Genomic DNA, 19,580 nt, shown 5'->3' with positions numbered 1-19,580 from the left:
CCCCCCCCCCCCCCCCCCCCACCCTATCTTCTGCATATAAACCAATATTTTCCTAGTTACCATCAGTTCTGAGGAAAGGTCACTCGACCCGAAACATTAACTTTACAGATGCTGCCAGACCTGCTGAGCTTTTCCAGCAACTTCTATTTTTGTATCCAACTCAGTACCCTGTTTCCATGTTCTCCTCATTCTCTTTGATCCGTTTAACCCAAAGAACTATATCTGAATCCTTCTTGAAAACATTTTAACTGTAATGGCCTCAGCTACTTTGTGCGATGGAGAATTTCACAGGCTCACCTCTTGGGTTGAAGAAATTTCTGCTCACCTCAGTCTTTAATAACCTACCCCGAATCCTTTGACTGTGTTACCTGATTATGGATTTACTGGTCATTAGGAACTTCCTTTTGGCATTTACCTTGTCTAATCTTCTTCAAATTTTATACGGTGAGATCCCTCTTATTCTTGTAAACTCCAGTGTACATAGTCCTAACCAATCTAGTCTGTCTTCATATCTCAGTCTTGCCATCCCAGGAATCAGCCTGGTAAACATTCACTGCGCTCCCTACATAGCCAGAACATCCAAACCTGCATACAGTGCTCTAGTGGAATCAACTTGCTGCAATTTTTCAGGGCCTTTATCCCTCCTCCTCTACCAGAATCCTCTTGCCATGCAGGCCAACATACCATTTTCTTCATCACTGTCATCTGCACCTGCATGTTCACTAATAGTGACTGGTATACTGGGACGCCCAGGTCTCGTTGCACATCCTCTTTTTTCCCAATTTATCACCATTCTGGTAATAAGCTGCCTTCCTGTTTTTGCAACTAAAGTGAATAACCTCACTATCTACTTCATACTCATCTGCTATGATTTGCCCACTCGCCAAACTTGTCTAAATCACTTTGAAGCCATCTTCTCGCATCTTGCCCTCCCACCCAGCTTCGGTAGTGAGATTTAAGTCTTGTCTCAAGTGGTTCTCCTTTGTGGTGCCGTTTGATCCAGCCAAGGTTGATGGTGAAAATTACAGAAGATGCAGACATTGACGCGTTGGTTTTCTCTTCCATTATGTGTATAAGACGTGCTTCCTACATTCTTGTATCAGCAATAACATGATGACAATTGTATTTTCTTGAGCCTGTAGTATACTTTACACTTAAAATTCAGAATGTCAAAGCAGCCTCATGAAAAGGTATCTTCGTTGTCAGAAAAATCACCATAGATTCTTGCCTATTTTTAATTAGCTTGCATGATAAATCTTGAGAATAACCCCTAACTTCATACCCTTTACATATTTCTGATATAGAGATGATATGTAAGCTGTATGCGAATCTGCAACAGCATGTAGGAATTTCCTTGTGTGACTTAATGGGCTTCCTTCTGTGCTCAAATTCACCTTTGAAATGGAGCAGTCAAATGAACTCTTACTACTTGATATTGAACAATCAGCCAGGGACTTCTTTGACTATCGACTGCAAACCTACCTTCATTGATTGATATATAGTTTGGGATTCCCACTACTACATGCCTTGTAAGTCTGGCCTGATCAGCAACCTCTTAAATAAGTTTGAACAATGTGTAAACTTGCTGCTGAAATAGGACATTTCAAAATCATCCCGTGGGATAATGACTATCTTGATCAGATTATTTTTTCAATGTATATCGTGCAATCATTACTTGATCAATACCTGATCCGTGAGCCGATTGGCACAGGCTAATCTAATAAAATTAGAGGTAACTGTGTGACTCAAAGACTGGTGTAGGAGAAATGGTTTCAACTTCTTGGGTCGTTGGCAGCAGCATTGTGGAAGAGGAGAGCTGTTTCAATGGGACAGTTTCCACCCGAGCCATGCTGAGACCAGAGTCCTAGTGATTTCACATACATAGAGATGTAAATAAGGCTTTAAACTAAATGGTGGTGGGGAGGGTTCAGCTGTATGGGAAATTAGAAATCAAGAGAAGGTAGGAGTGCACCATTATGGTGATGCTGATTGTTACCATAAAATAAAGGCAGGGATGTCATATGTGAATATCATATTGCACCAAGGAATCATGCAAGAGTAGAAAAGATTGATAGTAGAACAAGCTTTTAAAGGCCTTGTATCTGAGTAGACAAAACACTTGGAATAAAATGAATGATTGACATTGCAACTAGAGACAATTGGGTATGATTTGGTGGTGATCACTGAGATGTGGTTACAGGGAGACCAAGTTTGGGAATTGAATATCCAAGCATACACTGTTTCAGAAGGGTAGGTAAGAAGGAAAATGAGGTGGTGTAGCTTTGCTCGTAAAGGAAGAGAGCAGTGCTGCGGTAAGAACTGATATGGTTACTGGAAATGGCGACGTAGCATCAGTTTGGTTAGCAATAAGAAATAGCAAGGGAAAGAAGACCCTTGTGGAAGTAATCTGTAGGTTCCCAAACAGTAACTGTACAGTGGGGCACAGTATTATGCAGGAAATATTATGGGCTTTTAAGAAAGGTACAACAAGAATCATGGGCGATTTTAATGTGCATAGACTAGGTTAATCATATTGGCAAGGATGACTTTGATCGTAGCATGCTAGAATTTCAAATTCAGTTTGAGGGCAAGAAACTGGAGTTCCACACTATTGTTCAGTAGTTAACTGAAGGTAATTACATAGGCATGAGGATCGATTTGGCCCTAGTGGACTGGATTAGAAGACTAAAAGGTAAGAGAGTTCATGGGCCATGGCATATATTTTTAAGGAGATACTGAATTCCTGCCAACATGAAATATTCCAGAGAGGAAGAAAGATTGTAAGAGGGGGGGGAAAAATCATCCATGGCTGAGCAAGGAATTTAAAGATAACATAAAGTCAAAAACTACGGTATACCATATTGCAAATGTCAGTGGTAGGCTGGAAGATTGAAAATTTTCTAAAGATCAATAAAGGTTGCTAAAAAACGAGCAAAAGCAAATTATGAAAGAAAACGAGTGCAAAATATAAATACTTTGATAAGTATAGAAAAGGGAAGGATGTAGCTAAAGTGAATGTTGATCCCTTGGAGGATGAGACTGGGGAGTTAATAGTGGGCAACACAAGTTGCGAAGACTCTCCAGTATTTTTCATCCATTTTCACAGTGGAGGACACTACCTGTTACTATTGAGATGGTACTAATGCAGAGACTATAGAAAGGGAGGAACGTAGAATAATTATCGTCACTAGGGGAAAAAGTGCTGAGCAAACAATTGGGATTGAAAACAGACAAGCCCCTGGGCCTGATGGCCTGAATCCTAGTGTCTTAAAGGAAGTGTCAGAAGAGATGTAATGACCTTATTCAAAAAGAGAGGGAGACAAAAATAGTAAGAAATGGTAGACCAATTATAATTTACATTAAAGACTTGGATGCAGGGATAGTAGGTGCGATAGCCAAATTTGCACATGACACAAAAATGGAGGGGTGGAGGTTGGTGGAGGTGTGGGGATGGGAATTGCTGGTAGAACTCAGCAGGTCTGGCAGCATTTGTGGAGAGAAAGCAAAGTTAACATTTTGGGTTCAGTTACCCTTGTTCATATACGGATATTCATAGGTTAGATGAATAGGTCAAATTTTTGCACATGGAGTTTAACGTGGATAAGTGCGAGGTTATCCATTTTGGCTGAAAGGAAAGAAAGGCAACTCCTTTAAATGGAGAGGAAGTTTAGGGTGCTACAGAGGGGGCTGGGTGTCTTCACGCATGAATGTCAGAAAACTAACTTTAGGTAACTAACCTATTGCAGGCACAGCAGGTAATAAGACATATTGAATTTTGGCATTTATTGCTAAAAGAATAGAACATGAAAGTAGGGAAGTGTTGCTGCAACTATAGACGATATTAGTGAGACTTTGTAGTTTTGATCCCCTTTGAGAAGGGATGTAGTTGCATTGAAGATAATTCAGAGGAGATTCATGAGATTGATTTTGGAGATGAGGGGTTGTCTTTGAAGCGACATTGAGTAGTTTAAGCCTATACTCCCTGGAGTTTAGAATAATGAGTAAAATCTAATTGAGGTACTTAAGATGCTAAAGGGGATTGACAAAGTACATCTGCAATGTTTGCTCTTTTGGGGCAATCTAGAATGAGAGGTCATAATTTTAGAATTAAGGGTCGCAGATTTAAGAGATGAGGAAAATTGCTGCTTTCAAAGGTTCGTAAATCTGTGGAATTCACTATTCCAGAGTGCAGTGGGTGATGGGATGTGAAGTAAATTTGAAGAGATAGACATATTTTTAATTATTATTGGGAGTTCCATGGTTATGGAGAGTAAAGTGAAGTTGAGGCCGAGGCGAGATCAGTTATGATTGTATTGAATGGCAGAGCAGGCTTGATTTGCCTATTCCTGCTCCCAGTTCTTGTATTCAGACTCATGAACAGGCCTAAGGCTGTCACTTCTGATGCTGAAAAGTGCCCCATCTGTCTGATTACCCTAAAAGGCTTAGGTTTCTTAGAAGAACAGTATTCACCATTAATAGGATGCTGCCATCAAGTGAATAAGATGATCTGTTTGTCACACAAATATGCCAGTGTGATGCTAAGATGTAGGCAATGTCTAGATCAGGACTGACAGATCATGTTAAACAGTCTATCCCCTTTGGCTGTTTGCAACAAACAAGATACTGTCTATACACCAACTTCCCATCATGGCAGAACTCACAGCACAGTCTCCAACAATGGGTGTGACTCCATGATTGGATAGCATGTGGTAAATAATCCTGATCATGTTAAAAATCATGCAGACACCAATTAGGATTGTCATTCAGGCTCACAATGTGGTGCATCTGCATGTACTGAAAAGTACATACATTTATGCACTGGGACATGTTCTTTACAGACTGGAAAAACATGTATACGCTATGCTTGTTTCAACTCAACAAACAGGTGATAGTCATACTCTAGTTCATTTCTCAAGTCAAATACTTTGACCAACCAGACTCAACCTACCAAGTTTGAAATTTAAATAAAGCTAAGCCGTTAACTGTCTGTTATTATTAACCGGTAAATTCTCTGTGGCATTAAGTCAGAGTCAACTTGTCAAACAATCCGCAATTTCATACAGTTCAAGTGTTCCTTTTATTTTCACTTTGGAATTTCTTTCTAATTGGAGTTGAGTGCAATTCAAAAAGCTTTGACAAAATATGCCTTTATTTCCAGTGACACTGAAGTTCGACACGGCCAATTTTTCTTTTATTTTGTTATGATTCTGTTTATAACCCAATAACCAGCAGTGAATATGGCAAAGATTGCCACTCTTCATGTTATGTAGAGATGCGCAATTTTTTTCAACATAGTTCTAAAGTATTCAATACTTAACTGTTCTAATGCAGTTTTTCAAATAACAATGAATGAGGTAGCTAACATACTTTGTAATATTTGCTTGCACAATGTGTTGTAATTGAAATAAAAAATATTCTAATTATAAAATTTCCATGATTTTACTTTTTTAATGATCTATAATTGGATGATTTCTATAAATTGGTACTTCTGGAATTGTTATGGATGGGGAGGACATGTGATGAGAAGGTTCTACAAGTAAATTATCTATCTCCCACATGCTTAAATGATGTTCAAGATTAAACTGAACTGGGAAAGAAAATTGCCAAGAAAATAAATTGAATCTGTGGTAGTTTATTGGCACCAAGAACAGTTAATAAAAAGTAATGATTTGTGAGCCATTTTATTTTTCAGGATACCGTCTGATAGGAAGTCACTCGGGTGTGAAACTGTGCAGATGGACCAAGGTAACTGATTTCATAAATTCTGAGATTCATAATTCATGTTCATCTGAGCTCCTCTTCGTAATAAATTTTATTAAAATGGGTCAACAGGGATAACTTTTAAGACCGTGTGAGACACTGCATTCAATCATGAAGTTTTTTTTTGTCAAAGGCATAGAAATAAATGCTGCCGATCATTGACTATACTAAATATCAAGGTTCACCTGTTTTATTACAGTAAGTTCTTTGGACAGTCCACAAGGTTTGATGCAGTGAATAAGTCAAAAAGATCTGCAATATTTTTGTGTATCATTTCATGAATATTGGAGCTAAAACTTTCATAATCTCAAGATAACAGCATTTAAAACTAAAAAATTATTTAATATTTACATCACACATTACATGCACAGTAATTGGACAGTTTACATTTCATTTTACAACTTCAAGCTTATTATTCTGATTATTGCCACTGAGTATTGAAACATAGTAAATTACCAAAGCACTTCATGAGCATTATCAATCAAAATTTCATGCCAAATTACATCAGGAGATATTAGGACAGATTTTAAGGAGCAATTTAAAGAAGAGGCTGTAATTGAATGAGTGAATGCAAAACTTTGGAAGTAAAAAGCTGAAGTATGGTTGATGGAACAATATTGCAGATGCACGAGAAGCCAGAAGTGGAGAGTGCTTATGAGGTTGTGATGGAGTGAAGGGTTTTGCAGTGATTGGGAGGGTCCACAAAGTTTTTAATAGAGTAACTTTTTGCGGCAGTAGAAGATGAGAGTCTGACCATGAGACCGTTGCAATTTGAGGTGATGAGTAGGGAAGACAGTCTCCGCTGAAGTAGGGTGGAGACTGGTAATATTGTGGCAGTGGGAGTAGATAGTTTTGATGAAGAGATTGGGGATCGGAAACTCGGATTGGGCTGAAATAGATTTCCACGACTTAATCACCTGGGTGGCTAGGGAGCACCATTCATTTATGGTGGGGGCTGTAAATACTAATGTTTAAATGGAGGAAATGTCTTCTGATCTGATATTTAATATCCTGGTTAATGTGCTAAATGGTATGTAATAGTTTAATATCATGTAATTTAGAATATCAGGTGCAGATGAATGTGCAATAGTGGATGAAGAGTGTGATGAATCACAGGCTTATGGACAACAAAAACTTGTTCTTTATTTTTCCTGCTCTTCCTCCTTCCATTTCATTATAACATCGTTGGACCGTTTCTTCCCTAACTTTCTCATTTATGGCTTTCATCCCCTCATGGCGACATTAAGATTACAAGGCTTCTGTGTTATCCACACAGACCCTTTTGCATTGCAATCAAGCTTTATTAAAGGGCTACATTTCTTAGTTTGTGGCTATATTTGTACACAGTGAACAGTAGTTTGCCTGATTTTGATATGTTGAACTCTTTTAAAACATATTAGGACCTCCCTGTTACAGATTGACCTTCTGATTTCCCATTTTATCAGGAATTTGAGATATTTCTCAAAGTCTCAGTGACCCTTTGTTGTGTTAATGTTATTTCCATGTCTGATCCTGTCCTTATTTCTCACACTTAATTGATATTTTACTATCTTCACTTTGTTACACACAGTTGAAGTGGAGTGAATTGACTCACCTGCTACTCATTTCTGTATTTCCAAGTCTGGGGTCATTGTTTCCAAGTTGAGTAATTACAGACATTTTGATTTCCAAGATATGAAACTTAGCACATAGTTGCAAATTAAAGAAGTAAGAGTTGCATGTTTCTTTCCACCTGACTGGTTTCATGACCTCTTCATAAAAGTGTAAATTTCGGTTATTACTGCATATAATAAATTTTCATTTCTTTCATTCGAGCTTTGTTTAACCTGTGGTCAGATGATCACTAGCCATTTTATGTCAGTGTCTTTCCTTTTAAAAGTCTTTTCAATCCATGAAAATACTGCAAATAAAATCAGATGATGGAAGGTTATAAAATTGGTGGCCCACATTTCATTAGTATTGTCACAGTTTAAACGGTGATATACAAGTCCCTGACCTGTACCATATCATTTGCCTTCCCTATCTTGTCTATTTGCATCATATTGATGTCTAGTATTTACTCCTCTTGATTTTTAAATGTACATATATAATATTGATTGATTGATTGTGTGAGATTTGTTGCATATTTTTCTTTACTTCCACAGTCCATGCTCCGAGGCAGAGGCGGCTGTTACAAACACACGTTCTATGGCATTGAAAGCCATCGCTGTATGGAGGCAACTCCCAGTCTAGCCTGTGCCAATAAATGTGTCTTTTGCTGGCGGTAAGCGACTGAGGTTGCACATTATTAGTTGATTTCTTTAGGTTTTAGTTGTTTATGGATTTCATGGATCAAACCAAGTGGTATAAATTAGTGTTGCCAACTATAAATGAGATATAATCTTATCTAGTATTTGAGGCACAAAAATGAAATTGTTAGGATGTATATGAAGAAGTCTGATTTTTTTCCATTGCAATGCTGATGCTGTCATTTTCATTACCTGCATTTATGCCGTGAAGTTCATTTTGCAGGCGTTGATCTTAAAGAACTAGCTGCTTTGCATTACAAAGGTTCTAAAAGCTAAACATGGTTTGGTTAAAATTCTTAGTTCTACAAAAGGTAAATGTTGCACTTAGGTTACAAAGCTCTCCTAGCTACTTACTTCGTTGATTCAAAGCAATATTGCTTTGTTGCAACTTTGTTTCTGTTAGTTTTATAGGCAAGCATATATGTTTAGGTCAAAACTGGATGCAACCATCAGTAATGGCTAATATTTCAGAAACGAAGAGAATCAAATTACATAATTAAAGCATTCTGTAACTGTTTTATTTCTTCTAAACATTAGGAAGTCACTTATAAATCTAAGCTAAAGGTTATTGATTTGAGAAGTCTAGCCCTTCAATGACAACATAAATGATCTAAGATGGTTTAATGAATTATTTTATTAAAATTTCGCTTTTTTTTGAAAGGATTGCCTGGCAGAATCATCAGTTATCATATTTTGACACTGTTTTGGGAAAAAATTTTTTTTCGGTAATCCTGCTGTAGAGAAATGGTCACCATATTTGCCTCTATGACAACTCTCAATGCCCTCTTAAGTAATATCTTGTACATAACACACTTTGAGATGGTATTAAGATGTTATATTTTTATGAATGGTTCTGTTTCATTCTATTAGTTTCTATTTTCGGATGAATGGAACACTGCTTGAACGTAAAGTTGCCACAGTCCTACCAGACTATAGGGCTGCTCTCTTATTAGAGAAAGAGATGCATTGTGGTTTTTGAACCTGAGCATCACCACGCCTCAGGCGAGGGGCGAGGTTGATTTGGAGAGTTCTTCATGGTGACCTCAGCTGATGCAAGAATTGAACCCATGCTGTTGGTGTAACTCGACATTGCAATCCAGCCATCTGAGCGAACCAAGCCCCCACTACTTGACTGTAGCTCAGTTGATTGTTGTAACGTCTATTGAGGGGGACAGGAAGTGTAACAGAAATGACTTGTTTTTTGTCTGTTAAATTATCAATTGTTTTCTTTATTGTTGGCCACATGTACTTGAGGTGAATTTTGCTTTCTGTTGTTTATTTTTGGAACAGTCACTGTTGCCAGACAAGACAAAGATCAGCTAATAAATACATGAATTCTGGTTCCTATCAGACAGTAGAGAGGCGAATAAGTTAACTGTTTAGCTAAACTAGGGAGGAAAGGGTAAGTTCTGAAGTCGTTCATCAAACACTGCTACAAGCATGGATCATTGTAAAATGACAGACCATATATACAGCTGAAAACAATGTGTAATTGAAAATGGTGTTTGCTGTGACATTGCTTCACGGCATCTTGAAAAAACATGTTGTGGGAAGCTCTGACAAAGGCAAAAGAATCTGCCTGTGAGAGGGGTCAACAGTTGTCAATTTGATATACAACTTTCATAGCCACAATATTCTGATTTGGGGGCGGTGGGGGGAAAGGTGAGCAAACGCTTCAGAGATCAATTTACATGGATTGACAATTTAAAGGAAGCAAATTGTGAATGACAATCAGATTTGTAAATTGTATCTACTTTGAAAATGCTGAATACTGTCAACTTGCATATGCTATGTTAAGGAAATGATCTATTGATTTATGATCTCAGTCATGTTATTGATTGTGTGATATGTCCAACTACTGAAGGCAAAGAACTACATGGTGTTTTTCAGGATGGTGATGTGTAATGACACTGGCTCACTTTTTACATTGATCTGTGTATCATTAATGAAGCTTTTGACAAGTAATTTTCGCTCTGTATTGTAGGGAGACTGCTAATGCAGACAGTGAAGTTAATGGTACTGAACCAGAGTACACTATTTTTAAACAACTTGAATGAGTATCCCAAAGTAAAGGGAACTGAGTGAAAAGTAAAATTACAGATGTTATAAAGAAGTAACTATGACTGATATTGAATTTGTTGTGACAGACATCATACGAATCCAGTTGGAACTGAATGGCGCTGGAAAATGGATGAAGCAGATATGATTTTAAAAGAAGCAATTGAGAACCATCAGAACCTGATAAAACAGTTCAAAGGTAAAAGGTTGGCCATCAACTTTTCCAAAAGAATTTTGCAAATTATAGGCAAGCTTTTTTGTTCATTTCATAAATGGCAGTGTCATTGATTGGCAAGTTAGGCTGGCAAAGAAACAGAAACTTTCTCCTCCAATTCCCACCGTGGGCTCTACCTTCTATTCATCATTTGATTTCCAATATTGAATATCCAGCCCACGCAGACGATCAGTATTTATCTTCCTTAAGAGCAATAGTCTTGATCCTAGGGGAGGGGCTTGGCTTTTTTTTTTGTGTGCAATGTTCTCTTTTACTTCATGTACTTTGCTAGCTTGTGCATAAGCGTGGATTAACCTATACTGCCGTCACACAATCGGGTTGTGCTTTACAACCTTACACCTCTCTAACCCTCTCTATATAGACAGGCTTCTTCTGCCGTCTGTCCTAAATCTGCTGCATTTAGTTTTAAATCTATGTTTCCTCCTCTAGTGGAAATGGCCTTTTTTTAAACAAGAAAGTCTGCTGTCTCCCATCTCTTCCTAATTTTAAGAATGTCTTTCACGTCAACTTAATCTTTTTGAATTCTAGCAAAAATGGCCCCAGTTTTTCAAGTCTTAATTCATATTTGTCTTGCTTCCTATTTGGCATGATCAGAGTGAATTTGTCACTTCAAAATCCATCCTGTTGATTTTCTTTAATTCGTTTACGGGTGGAGGTATCATTGGTAAGGCTGGTGATTGCTGTCCTGAAATGTCTGTGAACTGGAATAATAAACTCCATGTGATATGATCCTTGTATGCTATTAAGGCTGTTGTTCCAGGACTCTCTTACAGATGCAATATAAGTAAGGCAACGTTTGTCCAAGTCAGGAAGGTGTGTGACTTAGCGGTAAACGGGTGATGGTTGTTATATGCAACTGCGTCCTTTGCGCTCCTCAGATCTGGAGGTTGAGAGCTCAAAATCTACACACACTGCTTTTTATATGGTGCTGTTGATGAATTGCAGGAATAATATTATTTTGTCATTTTGGATGATAAGTTATGCTACCAATCTTTAGATGTTTGCTGTCCCTTGATTTGAGGATGCCATCTTCTCAGCATTGAGTTTCTGCTGTAGGTCCTCATTGGACTGAACAGGACTTTTCTCAACCCACAGATCTTTGGCTACATGGTAGTAGGATCCAAATGCAGGAATTGTTTCTGTTTCTTTGTATCCATATATTTTGATGCAATGAAAGTAGTACTGAATGCATATTTCTAGTCGAAGACATTACATGTGACATGAAAATGTTTACAAAACACAAATTAGAATTGACTAATGGTGTTAAGAACAAATGGAAAGCAGACAAGTAATTTTCATTTTCGTGGCAGTTCATTTTTAATTCACTGCTTACGTGCACTTTTAATGTTTAATCTTGCTAGATTTACTGCAACTTCTTCGCTTTCCTCCGAAGTTTAGATCCAGTTCACACATTATTTTATTCTGTGTAATAGACTTAAGACATTTTTGATACCAGATATTAAAAAGTGTTGACTAAAGTGTAATTTGTTGTACTGATTTTTAAATGCCAAGAAACTTACCTTGGGTGCAAGAATTCTGATCCACCAATCCAAATACACAATAAATATTCTTAATTGATGTCTTTCACATGTATATATCATTTTGCAGGTGTACCTGGAGTAAAGGGTGAACGTTTTGCAGAGGGCATGAAGGTGAAACACTGTGCATTGTCATTGGTAGGGGAACCAATCATGTACCCCAAAATCAATGAATTAGTGAAACTGTTACACCATAATAAAATCTCCACTTTTCTCGTAACAAATGCACAGTTCCCAGAGGAAATCAGGTGAGAATCATCAATTAGCAACCATTGATAGATGAAGTTGTGATCCATTCTAGAAACTTAACTTTAAATCAAATTGTATATTTTTAAATTGTGGAATTTTATGGAAAAAGATTGTTGATATGCTGCTTTAACTATGTCTTAAACACTTCAGTGAAAAGGAAGAGAAATATTTAACTATTTGGTTTTTAATTCAATAAATTAGAATATTTAAACAACCTAATACCAAATACCACCTTCAACAGCAGCTTAGCTTTCTACTATACCTTTTAATGTACTGTAGAGCCCCATTGTTTGTTGGGGTTACATTCCTTAAACATCAGAGTGATTTTCAAAAATGACAAAAAATGCTGTGCATATGTAATACACACTTTCTACTTCAGGAAGTTTCCTTTGAATGTATTTTCTTTAAAATCCTGGATGTGCAAGATTGGAGATGCACTGGGCAAAACAGTGTGCAGTCAGTTTTGTGCAATTAAGTAAATTCATAAAAGTTGGACAGTGTAACTTGACTAATAAAATATACTTCATTCTTCAAATAAAATAATGAAACAAGATATGGCATGATAAAGGAGATATGAACTCAGATGGTCAAAAGCTTGGTCAGAGAGCTTTATGTAATGTCTTGTAGGAGGAAAGAAAGATTGTTTGCTGGTGAGATGTGGGAGGGAACTCTAGAGCTTAGTGCCTAATTTAAGATGAGGTGCAATTTACCATTTGTTACATATCAAATATAAGATTTTTTGATTTTGGCTGGATGTTGAAAGTTAAGACAATTATATTTTTACACCAAATTTACAGTATTGATGATTTAAATGTTTTTATTTTAATGTCATAGAAGTTACTTTGAAGTAGTTCTAAACAATAGGTCGATATTTTAATGCTTTGATTTGCATTACTGAAACGCTGTTTGTAGTTTTACTGTTAATAAAACTGATGCAGCACCATTAATGTACAGAATCTGACAATATATCAGAAACATGAAAGATAGTTAAATTGATTTGTAAGTTTTATGTTTTGAATAGTGGCTGAGAGGTCGTTGATATAAATACAGGAAGTGAAAGGTAAATTTTCCACCGCAGTATAGTCATGCAGATTGATTTTTCACTTCAGATTAGCCTTTTATGCAATGTGGAACAGCATTATGGGAAAGAAATATATTTTCACCAAAGGGAGCTCTAATTTTTATTACGCACATTCACTCAAGTGTCCAGGTGCCATGCTGATCTTCACTTTTATTTCAAAGTTAAAACAACATAATTTTTTTTTTTTGGTCATTAACATGTCACAAAGTGGAGCACTGGATTAGAATTCTGTCATTTGGTGTCCGAGAACCAACATTGAACCCATTTCAGAACAGATGACAACTTTCTGAGGAGGCTATGTGAAATAATCATGGATAGTACCAGCTTTGGAGACCATTATAAAGTTAATGGTAAAGGTTGCAGTTAAATGAGTGGCAGCTAGAGATGCACCTTTCTGATTATTCTCCTATTCTAAGTGGAATGTGAAGCATGAGGCAATGTTCCTGAGAGATGAGGAGGAAACCATCTTGTAACCATGATAGTTGCATGACTGATTCAGTTCAAAATGATCATGGTTTGGGGCTTGCATGGAATGGATGTTACTTGATAGCTGTTACCCCACATCTAGACACTGTCCAGATGCTGCAGGTTGTGAGAGAGGCTGAACACTACAATTAGCAGAGAACAGTCACACTCCAGATTTCTCGACAGATGGTCATTAAATAAAAAGCAACTGAAAATGGTTACCTTGAGTTCTTCTCTGACACATCCTAATAATGTCCCGAGATTGCAGTGATTAGCATCTGACCAGCAAGCCCATCTGCATTGCTGATATGCCTCCAGCTGTTGGAGGGCGTGACCTTGACTTAGATCTTTAAATTATTTTTAAAGTGATCTGGTCAGACAGATACTAGGAATGGCGCGACTGTTGTATGAGGTGTGACTGGTTTGACTGGGTTTGTATTCACCAGTGCTTAGTAGAATGAGATGAAATCTCATTGAAACGTACAGAATTCTAACAAGTCTAAATAGACTAGATGCAGGGAAGATGCTCCTCCTGGTTGAGGAGTCTAGAACAAGGGGTCACGATACCAGGATAAGGAGTAGGCCATTTAGAACTGAAATGGGGATGCACTTCTTCACTCAACCTGTGGAATTTGCTACCATAGAAGGTTGTGGAGGCCAAGTCACTGAATATAGTCAAGATAGAAGTTGATAAGTGAGTTCATATTAAAGGAGAGGAATTCAGAATATGGTGTTGAGTTAGAGTATCGGCCAAGATCATATTGAATGGCGGAATTTAATATGCGCCACCAGGTATTTCACTTGGATTCATCAATAGATCCGACCTCTAGTCATTGTGACCCTTTTTTTTCATTGGTAAGAATGTAAGTAAAGAAAAGGAAGATAAATATGTAATTAATTTTAGGGATTTAGTCATAGTGGGAAAAATTCTTGAGTTCTGAATCAAAAGTTTTCAATAAAATAATTTCCTCAAATATATTCTTTCCTTCAGAAAACTTGAACCAGTTACTCAGCTTTATGTCAGCGTGGATGCAAGTACAAAGGATAGTCTGAAGAAAATTGATCGCCCTCTTTTTAAGGACTTTTGGCCAAGGTTTCTTGAATCCCTGAAGGCCTTGGCGGACAAGGTATGGAGATTATTTATGTAACTTTACGAATGTACAATAAAGCTTTTGTTACACGCGGTGTCCTGGGAATGGATGGTGCTGTTTTAATGAGGAGTTGCATTACTCCAGACACAAGGTGCACAAGAACGCAACTATCATGTTATAGGAGAACTATCTATGTTGTCGTGTATTTTGCCCAATATCTGAGCTACCACATTTTCCAAAAGACTAGCAGTGCCCACTCCTGACCACCTGCAAATTTTAATCTTACACAGCTCCACTAACTGCTGTCAACGTGTGTTCACTACTTGATCTAATAAATCCAACTGACTGAATGAATGCTTCAATTCTTTTCAGTTTGCATCTTCCTGGCTAAAAATTGAGATTACATTTACATTTGTTATGCACCAAGATACAGTTCACAGTTATATCTGCCATATTAATATTCACTTACAATGTGTAATTTCAATTAGATTGAACCAAATAGGTTACTGTCAATATAAGTGATTGTTGGTGGAGCTAGATTGAACAAGAAACACTGTTTAATGTGAAACTGCAGTGCGATTTGATATATAGATGTACAAACAAATTACAAAGTTTCATGTGAGAAATATTCTTGCAGGAACAAATGAAGGTGGTGTTTGGATATAGTTGTAACTTCGGGACGTGGTAAGCATAACAATTCCTGCAAAGGGTGTAGGGGGTCTTCTCAAACTCTAAAAGACACACCACAAGGACGAGAGTCTTGCTTCAGCAGTAGCACTTCTTTATTCAAGCTTGCAATCGATTACAGCAAGGAGAGCTCCAAGACGCAGTCTCACAGGACATTCAGGGAGGCTCTGATTACGTCAGACAATTCCCGACCTTTAATAACATACAGAATATAATCAATTGTGCGCAAAACATAGAACCGTGTGCAAAGGTAATGTGGCCATGTGCAGAATTAGTGGTACAAACAAGTTAAAACAAACTGCAATTGTACTGTATTTTAGCAAGGCAAGGCCATTAGTTAGACAGCCAGACATACATTAATTGAAGCGGAATGTGGTGAAGATAAGAATGTACAGATGCTGCGAACTCTAGCTTTTTGCTATCTGTCCTACGTGACTTCTCAGGCTAGGGAAAGGCAGTTTGCAGTTACAGCAATATGTACTGTTTCATAGAGCGAAAGTTTCCCTACTTCGTGCTTCTAGTCATGTATTATTTTAACTCGTTTCTGCTCAGCCTAAATTAGACAGTCTCAACATACAGGTATTCCATAATTGCTTCCTTTTTGATCTCCAGATTAACTTCACCAGTCTTCTGCAAACGGAGGGTCGTACCCCAGGGAAAAAGGTCTCATGCCCAAGCAGTCCTTCTCATCATAATCAGGACTGTTGGATATGTAACGGGGAAACGTGGGAGCAGGGTTTTGTCTCCCCTGGGGGAGGATTGCGCATATTAGGCAGGTTGCTAGAACGCGTACTACAATTATAACAAGGATGATCTATAGTGGGTCAGGGTGCTCCACCAAGTCCCAAAAGGCCACCATCCAGATCCCGGGGGGTTGTAGTTGTGGAATTGATTCCCTATTCTGTGGTTACTAACCGTCAAGTCCTGGGTTCTGAGTCAGAACAGAGCAGTCTTTAGGTTTTAATTACTGGGGTGGCGTCTTCATCTTCCATCCTTCCCCTTGAATAACCTGACTATGTGTTTGTGTGTAGTGTCATAGGGGTTTGTGGCTGGGTGGTGGCGAGGGGCTCCCTCAAAGGGAATGAAATCAGCTGTTTTAAGAGTAGTGTCGATGTCCTTCATTTATGAAAGCTTAATGAGTGGACACATTGAACAGTTCATTTTTGTTAGAGTGATATTTATTTCTGTTGCATGCATGAAACTGAAGCATGCAGTTTGTGTTGTTTTTAGTAGCTATGGATGGCATGGCTTTGATGTAGCCGTTTGTGCTAACTTTTGGATGGAATTGAAAACTGGAATATGAACCAAAATGTTACCAACTGTACTTGACGTAGAGATAGAGAATGATTGATTACTGCACGGGGTAATAAGTTTCAGTAGCATTAAATCTCCCTCCAGTTGGTGATGTGCTTCTTTTCGCATGCTGATCTATTTAGAGGATAGGAAATAATCTTTAGCCACTTTTGCTTCATTCTATTTAACCCTCTGGGTAGAAGTCCTATCTCTGGGAACTGGCAGTCAGCAGCAATCAGTGTCAATGCAGGCACTACAATAGTCCCAACATGAGGGAGCGGAATGAGAGATAAGGGATGGAAATTTTGCTCAAGCAAGACTAGAGAGTCCTGACAAGGGAGAACTCCCCTTGAATTTTGCAAGAATGGTGAATCTAGAGTAGCTGGGCTGTGGAGGAGAGGACCTGTTGGAGGGTGAATGACCTATGGAGGAGAATCCTGTCATAGGTTAAGGGGCACCCTCCCTATTCCATACCTTCCATTGGCCCCCACAGTGGAAATTGTCAGGATGGGCTTTTCCTGTTACAGGTTAAATCCCGGTGGTTTTGGGGTGAGGCCCCTACGTGGTCATTAATATCCATTTAAGAGCCTCAATTTGCCCAGGGCCAGGTGGACAACTCAATGCCTCCCCTACTTCTGGGAAAATTGTGGTGGGGGCTGGGCAGGAGATAGGCCTTGTGCCCATGGCATTTTACAAGACCCCACCCTCCACCAACCCTATCCACGAACATTTATAAAATCTAGCCCTTTGTTAACAATTTCAGCTTCCCCGTGCCTCATTTGGATCCTGGGAAAAACAGTATTTAATTCCTTTGTGAATGTTATGTACATGAGATTTTTATCAACTAATCGTTGGGTCTTAAGTTTTCTTCTAAACAATTCTAATGTCTTCTCCCACCTCAACTGCTAAATGCACTTCTAATATGTTTGGGTCTTGACAGTAAGGGCGAGTGAAGCTCTGGGGGCAGATAACACTTCTCTTGTTTTGACATCAGGGCTAACGTGACCTTTTTAATAATGTTCTGATTACATCATGAGATAGTTGGTCCCATTACTTATGGGAGCAAGAGCATTACTGGTTGGATGATTTGGAGAATGCTGTTTAGACGGTTTGAGTTTGAGATTGGATTCCTTTCCTGACTGCATGATCTCCCTGATCAGGTGACATTTCTTGGAGGGGCTTCTGGTGGATGTGCACTGAAGCGATTGCCTAGTTTCATTGTTTTGCCATCTTTAAGGTGGACTGTAAAATAATTACTTAGAATAAACAGGAGTAATGTATGTATATTGGTGATCTGAACTTTTATGGTGGTTTCTGTTGAATGTTAATTACAATGCTTAAGGTGAATCAGAAGATAGCAACTTTGCAAATTCATAGTGAATGATTCATTTGGTAAATGAGTTTGGATTTTATTGACTTCAAGTACTCCTGCAAAAACGATCTTTAGTCAAATAATTAAAAAGCAATGTGCAGAATTTGTTTAATGCTGTTTCCATAAATCCAGGATAAAATAACAAAAAATGTCTAGCACATTGTTTCAAATATCTATATTATTATTTCTTAGATTAATTATATTTTTTTCTCCCATATTTGTTTGCATTTTACTTTGTAGGTACTCTAAATAATTTGTGTTCTGAAGACAGCTCTAATGAAAGTGGTGTTGAGATTTAAATCATTTTATATTATAACTTGCATTCACTTTGTTCCATTGCTTTTATTAATTTTCTCAGTAATTCTTTCAAATATTCCCAAAGGAATAGATTTAATCTGCCAATTTAGAAATTAAATGCTGTGATTGAATCATTACCTGTATATTTAATTTTTTTGTATTGCATAAAACTTTTGAAAAAATTTATAATATCAAAACTGCACACTTCCAACTCTTCCAATATTTACACTCTGCTCTAGTTTACAAAATATTTGCATAACTCCTCTTCTGCAGCAGTAGCAAAATCATTTTTAGATGTACAGTTATAAATTAAAAAATATAGAACTCTTACGTAATTTTATGTCTGAAATTTGCAGACCAGTTTAAAATACATCAAAAAAAGTGATCTCCAATTTCCTAATACCCAACAATGCTGTACTGTAGAATGTTTTAATCCATGTGTTAATATGTACTTTTAGCTTGAACTGTTTAACTGTCCATTTTGACTTCTGCCAATCAAAGATAGCACCAAGTGGTCAACTTACTGTATTATATATTTTGCACAAGAATAAATGACAATTATTAAACTGGCAGGAAACACCTAGTTAAACACATTTGAAGTCTAAAACTGAATAGATACAAATAAAAGGCTAGAATCTTTTTAGTTTTTGTAATATTATCTCAAATTCATACTGTGACTGTTGTTTGTTTGGATCTGAACCCTTATATCTTCCATTTTTTACTTGCCAAATTTATCTGGCCCTTTGTTTCCACTTCTAACCATGTTCCTCTTCCTTTGTATGTTATCATGCCTGCTTTGATTTACTTTCTTGTTTGACTGAGGAATAGTGATAAATGTAACGTCTCTTCCCAGATTCTTAGGTTTGAATTTCTCATGTACAAGCTCCTTGTTAATCTCCGATCTTTCTATGGTTCTATCTATTACGTGCATCATAACTTCTCCTCAGCTTGAGCACCTCCCCACTCCCTCACTCTGACATCCGTTCCTAATTCTTATAAATCTTTTTAGTCTCGTTACCGTCGTAGATACTACTTCAGTTTGCAATTACTACTTCACTGCTCTCTTAGGATTAAGACCTTTGTCATCTGTCTAGATCAGCAGCTGAGCACTAACTGATCACAGACAGTGGCAATATTTTTCTTCCCTCTGAAACTTTCCCACCTGG

General features: G+C 37.6%; 1 protein-coding gene across 1 annotated transcript in view; it reads left to right on the top strand.

Annotated features, from left to right (window-relative positions):
* Positions 1 to 19,580, top strand: part of tyw1 (tRNA-yW synthesizing protein 1 homolog (S. cerevisiae)) — a 106,897-nt gene that overhangs the window by 30,981 nt on the left and 56,336 nt on the right. Inside the window, 5 exon segments of the mRNA XM_020513258.2 lie at positions 5,693 to 5,745; positions 7,905 to 8,023; positions 10,196 to 10,305; positions 11,950 to 12,127; positions 14,666 to 14,801. Of these exon segments, the coding sequence (XP_020368847.2) occupies positions 5,693 to 5,745; positions 7,905 to 8,023; positions 10,196 to 10,305; positions 11,950 to 12,127; positions 14,666 to 14,801 (596 nt within the window).

Source organism: Rhincodon typus, chromosome 26 (genome assembly GCF_021869965.1).
Source record: "Rhincodon typus isolate 14 chromosome 26, sRhiTyp1.1, whole genome shotgun sequence".
Lineage (NCBI taxonomy): Eukaryota > Metazoa > Chordata > Chondrichthyes > Orectolobiformes > Rhincodontidae > Rhincodon > Rhincodon typus.
This window is presented reverse-complemented; position numbering and strand designations above follow the sequence as displayed.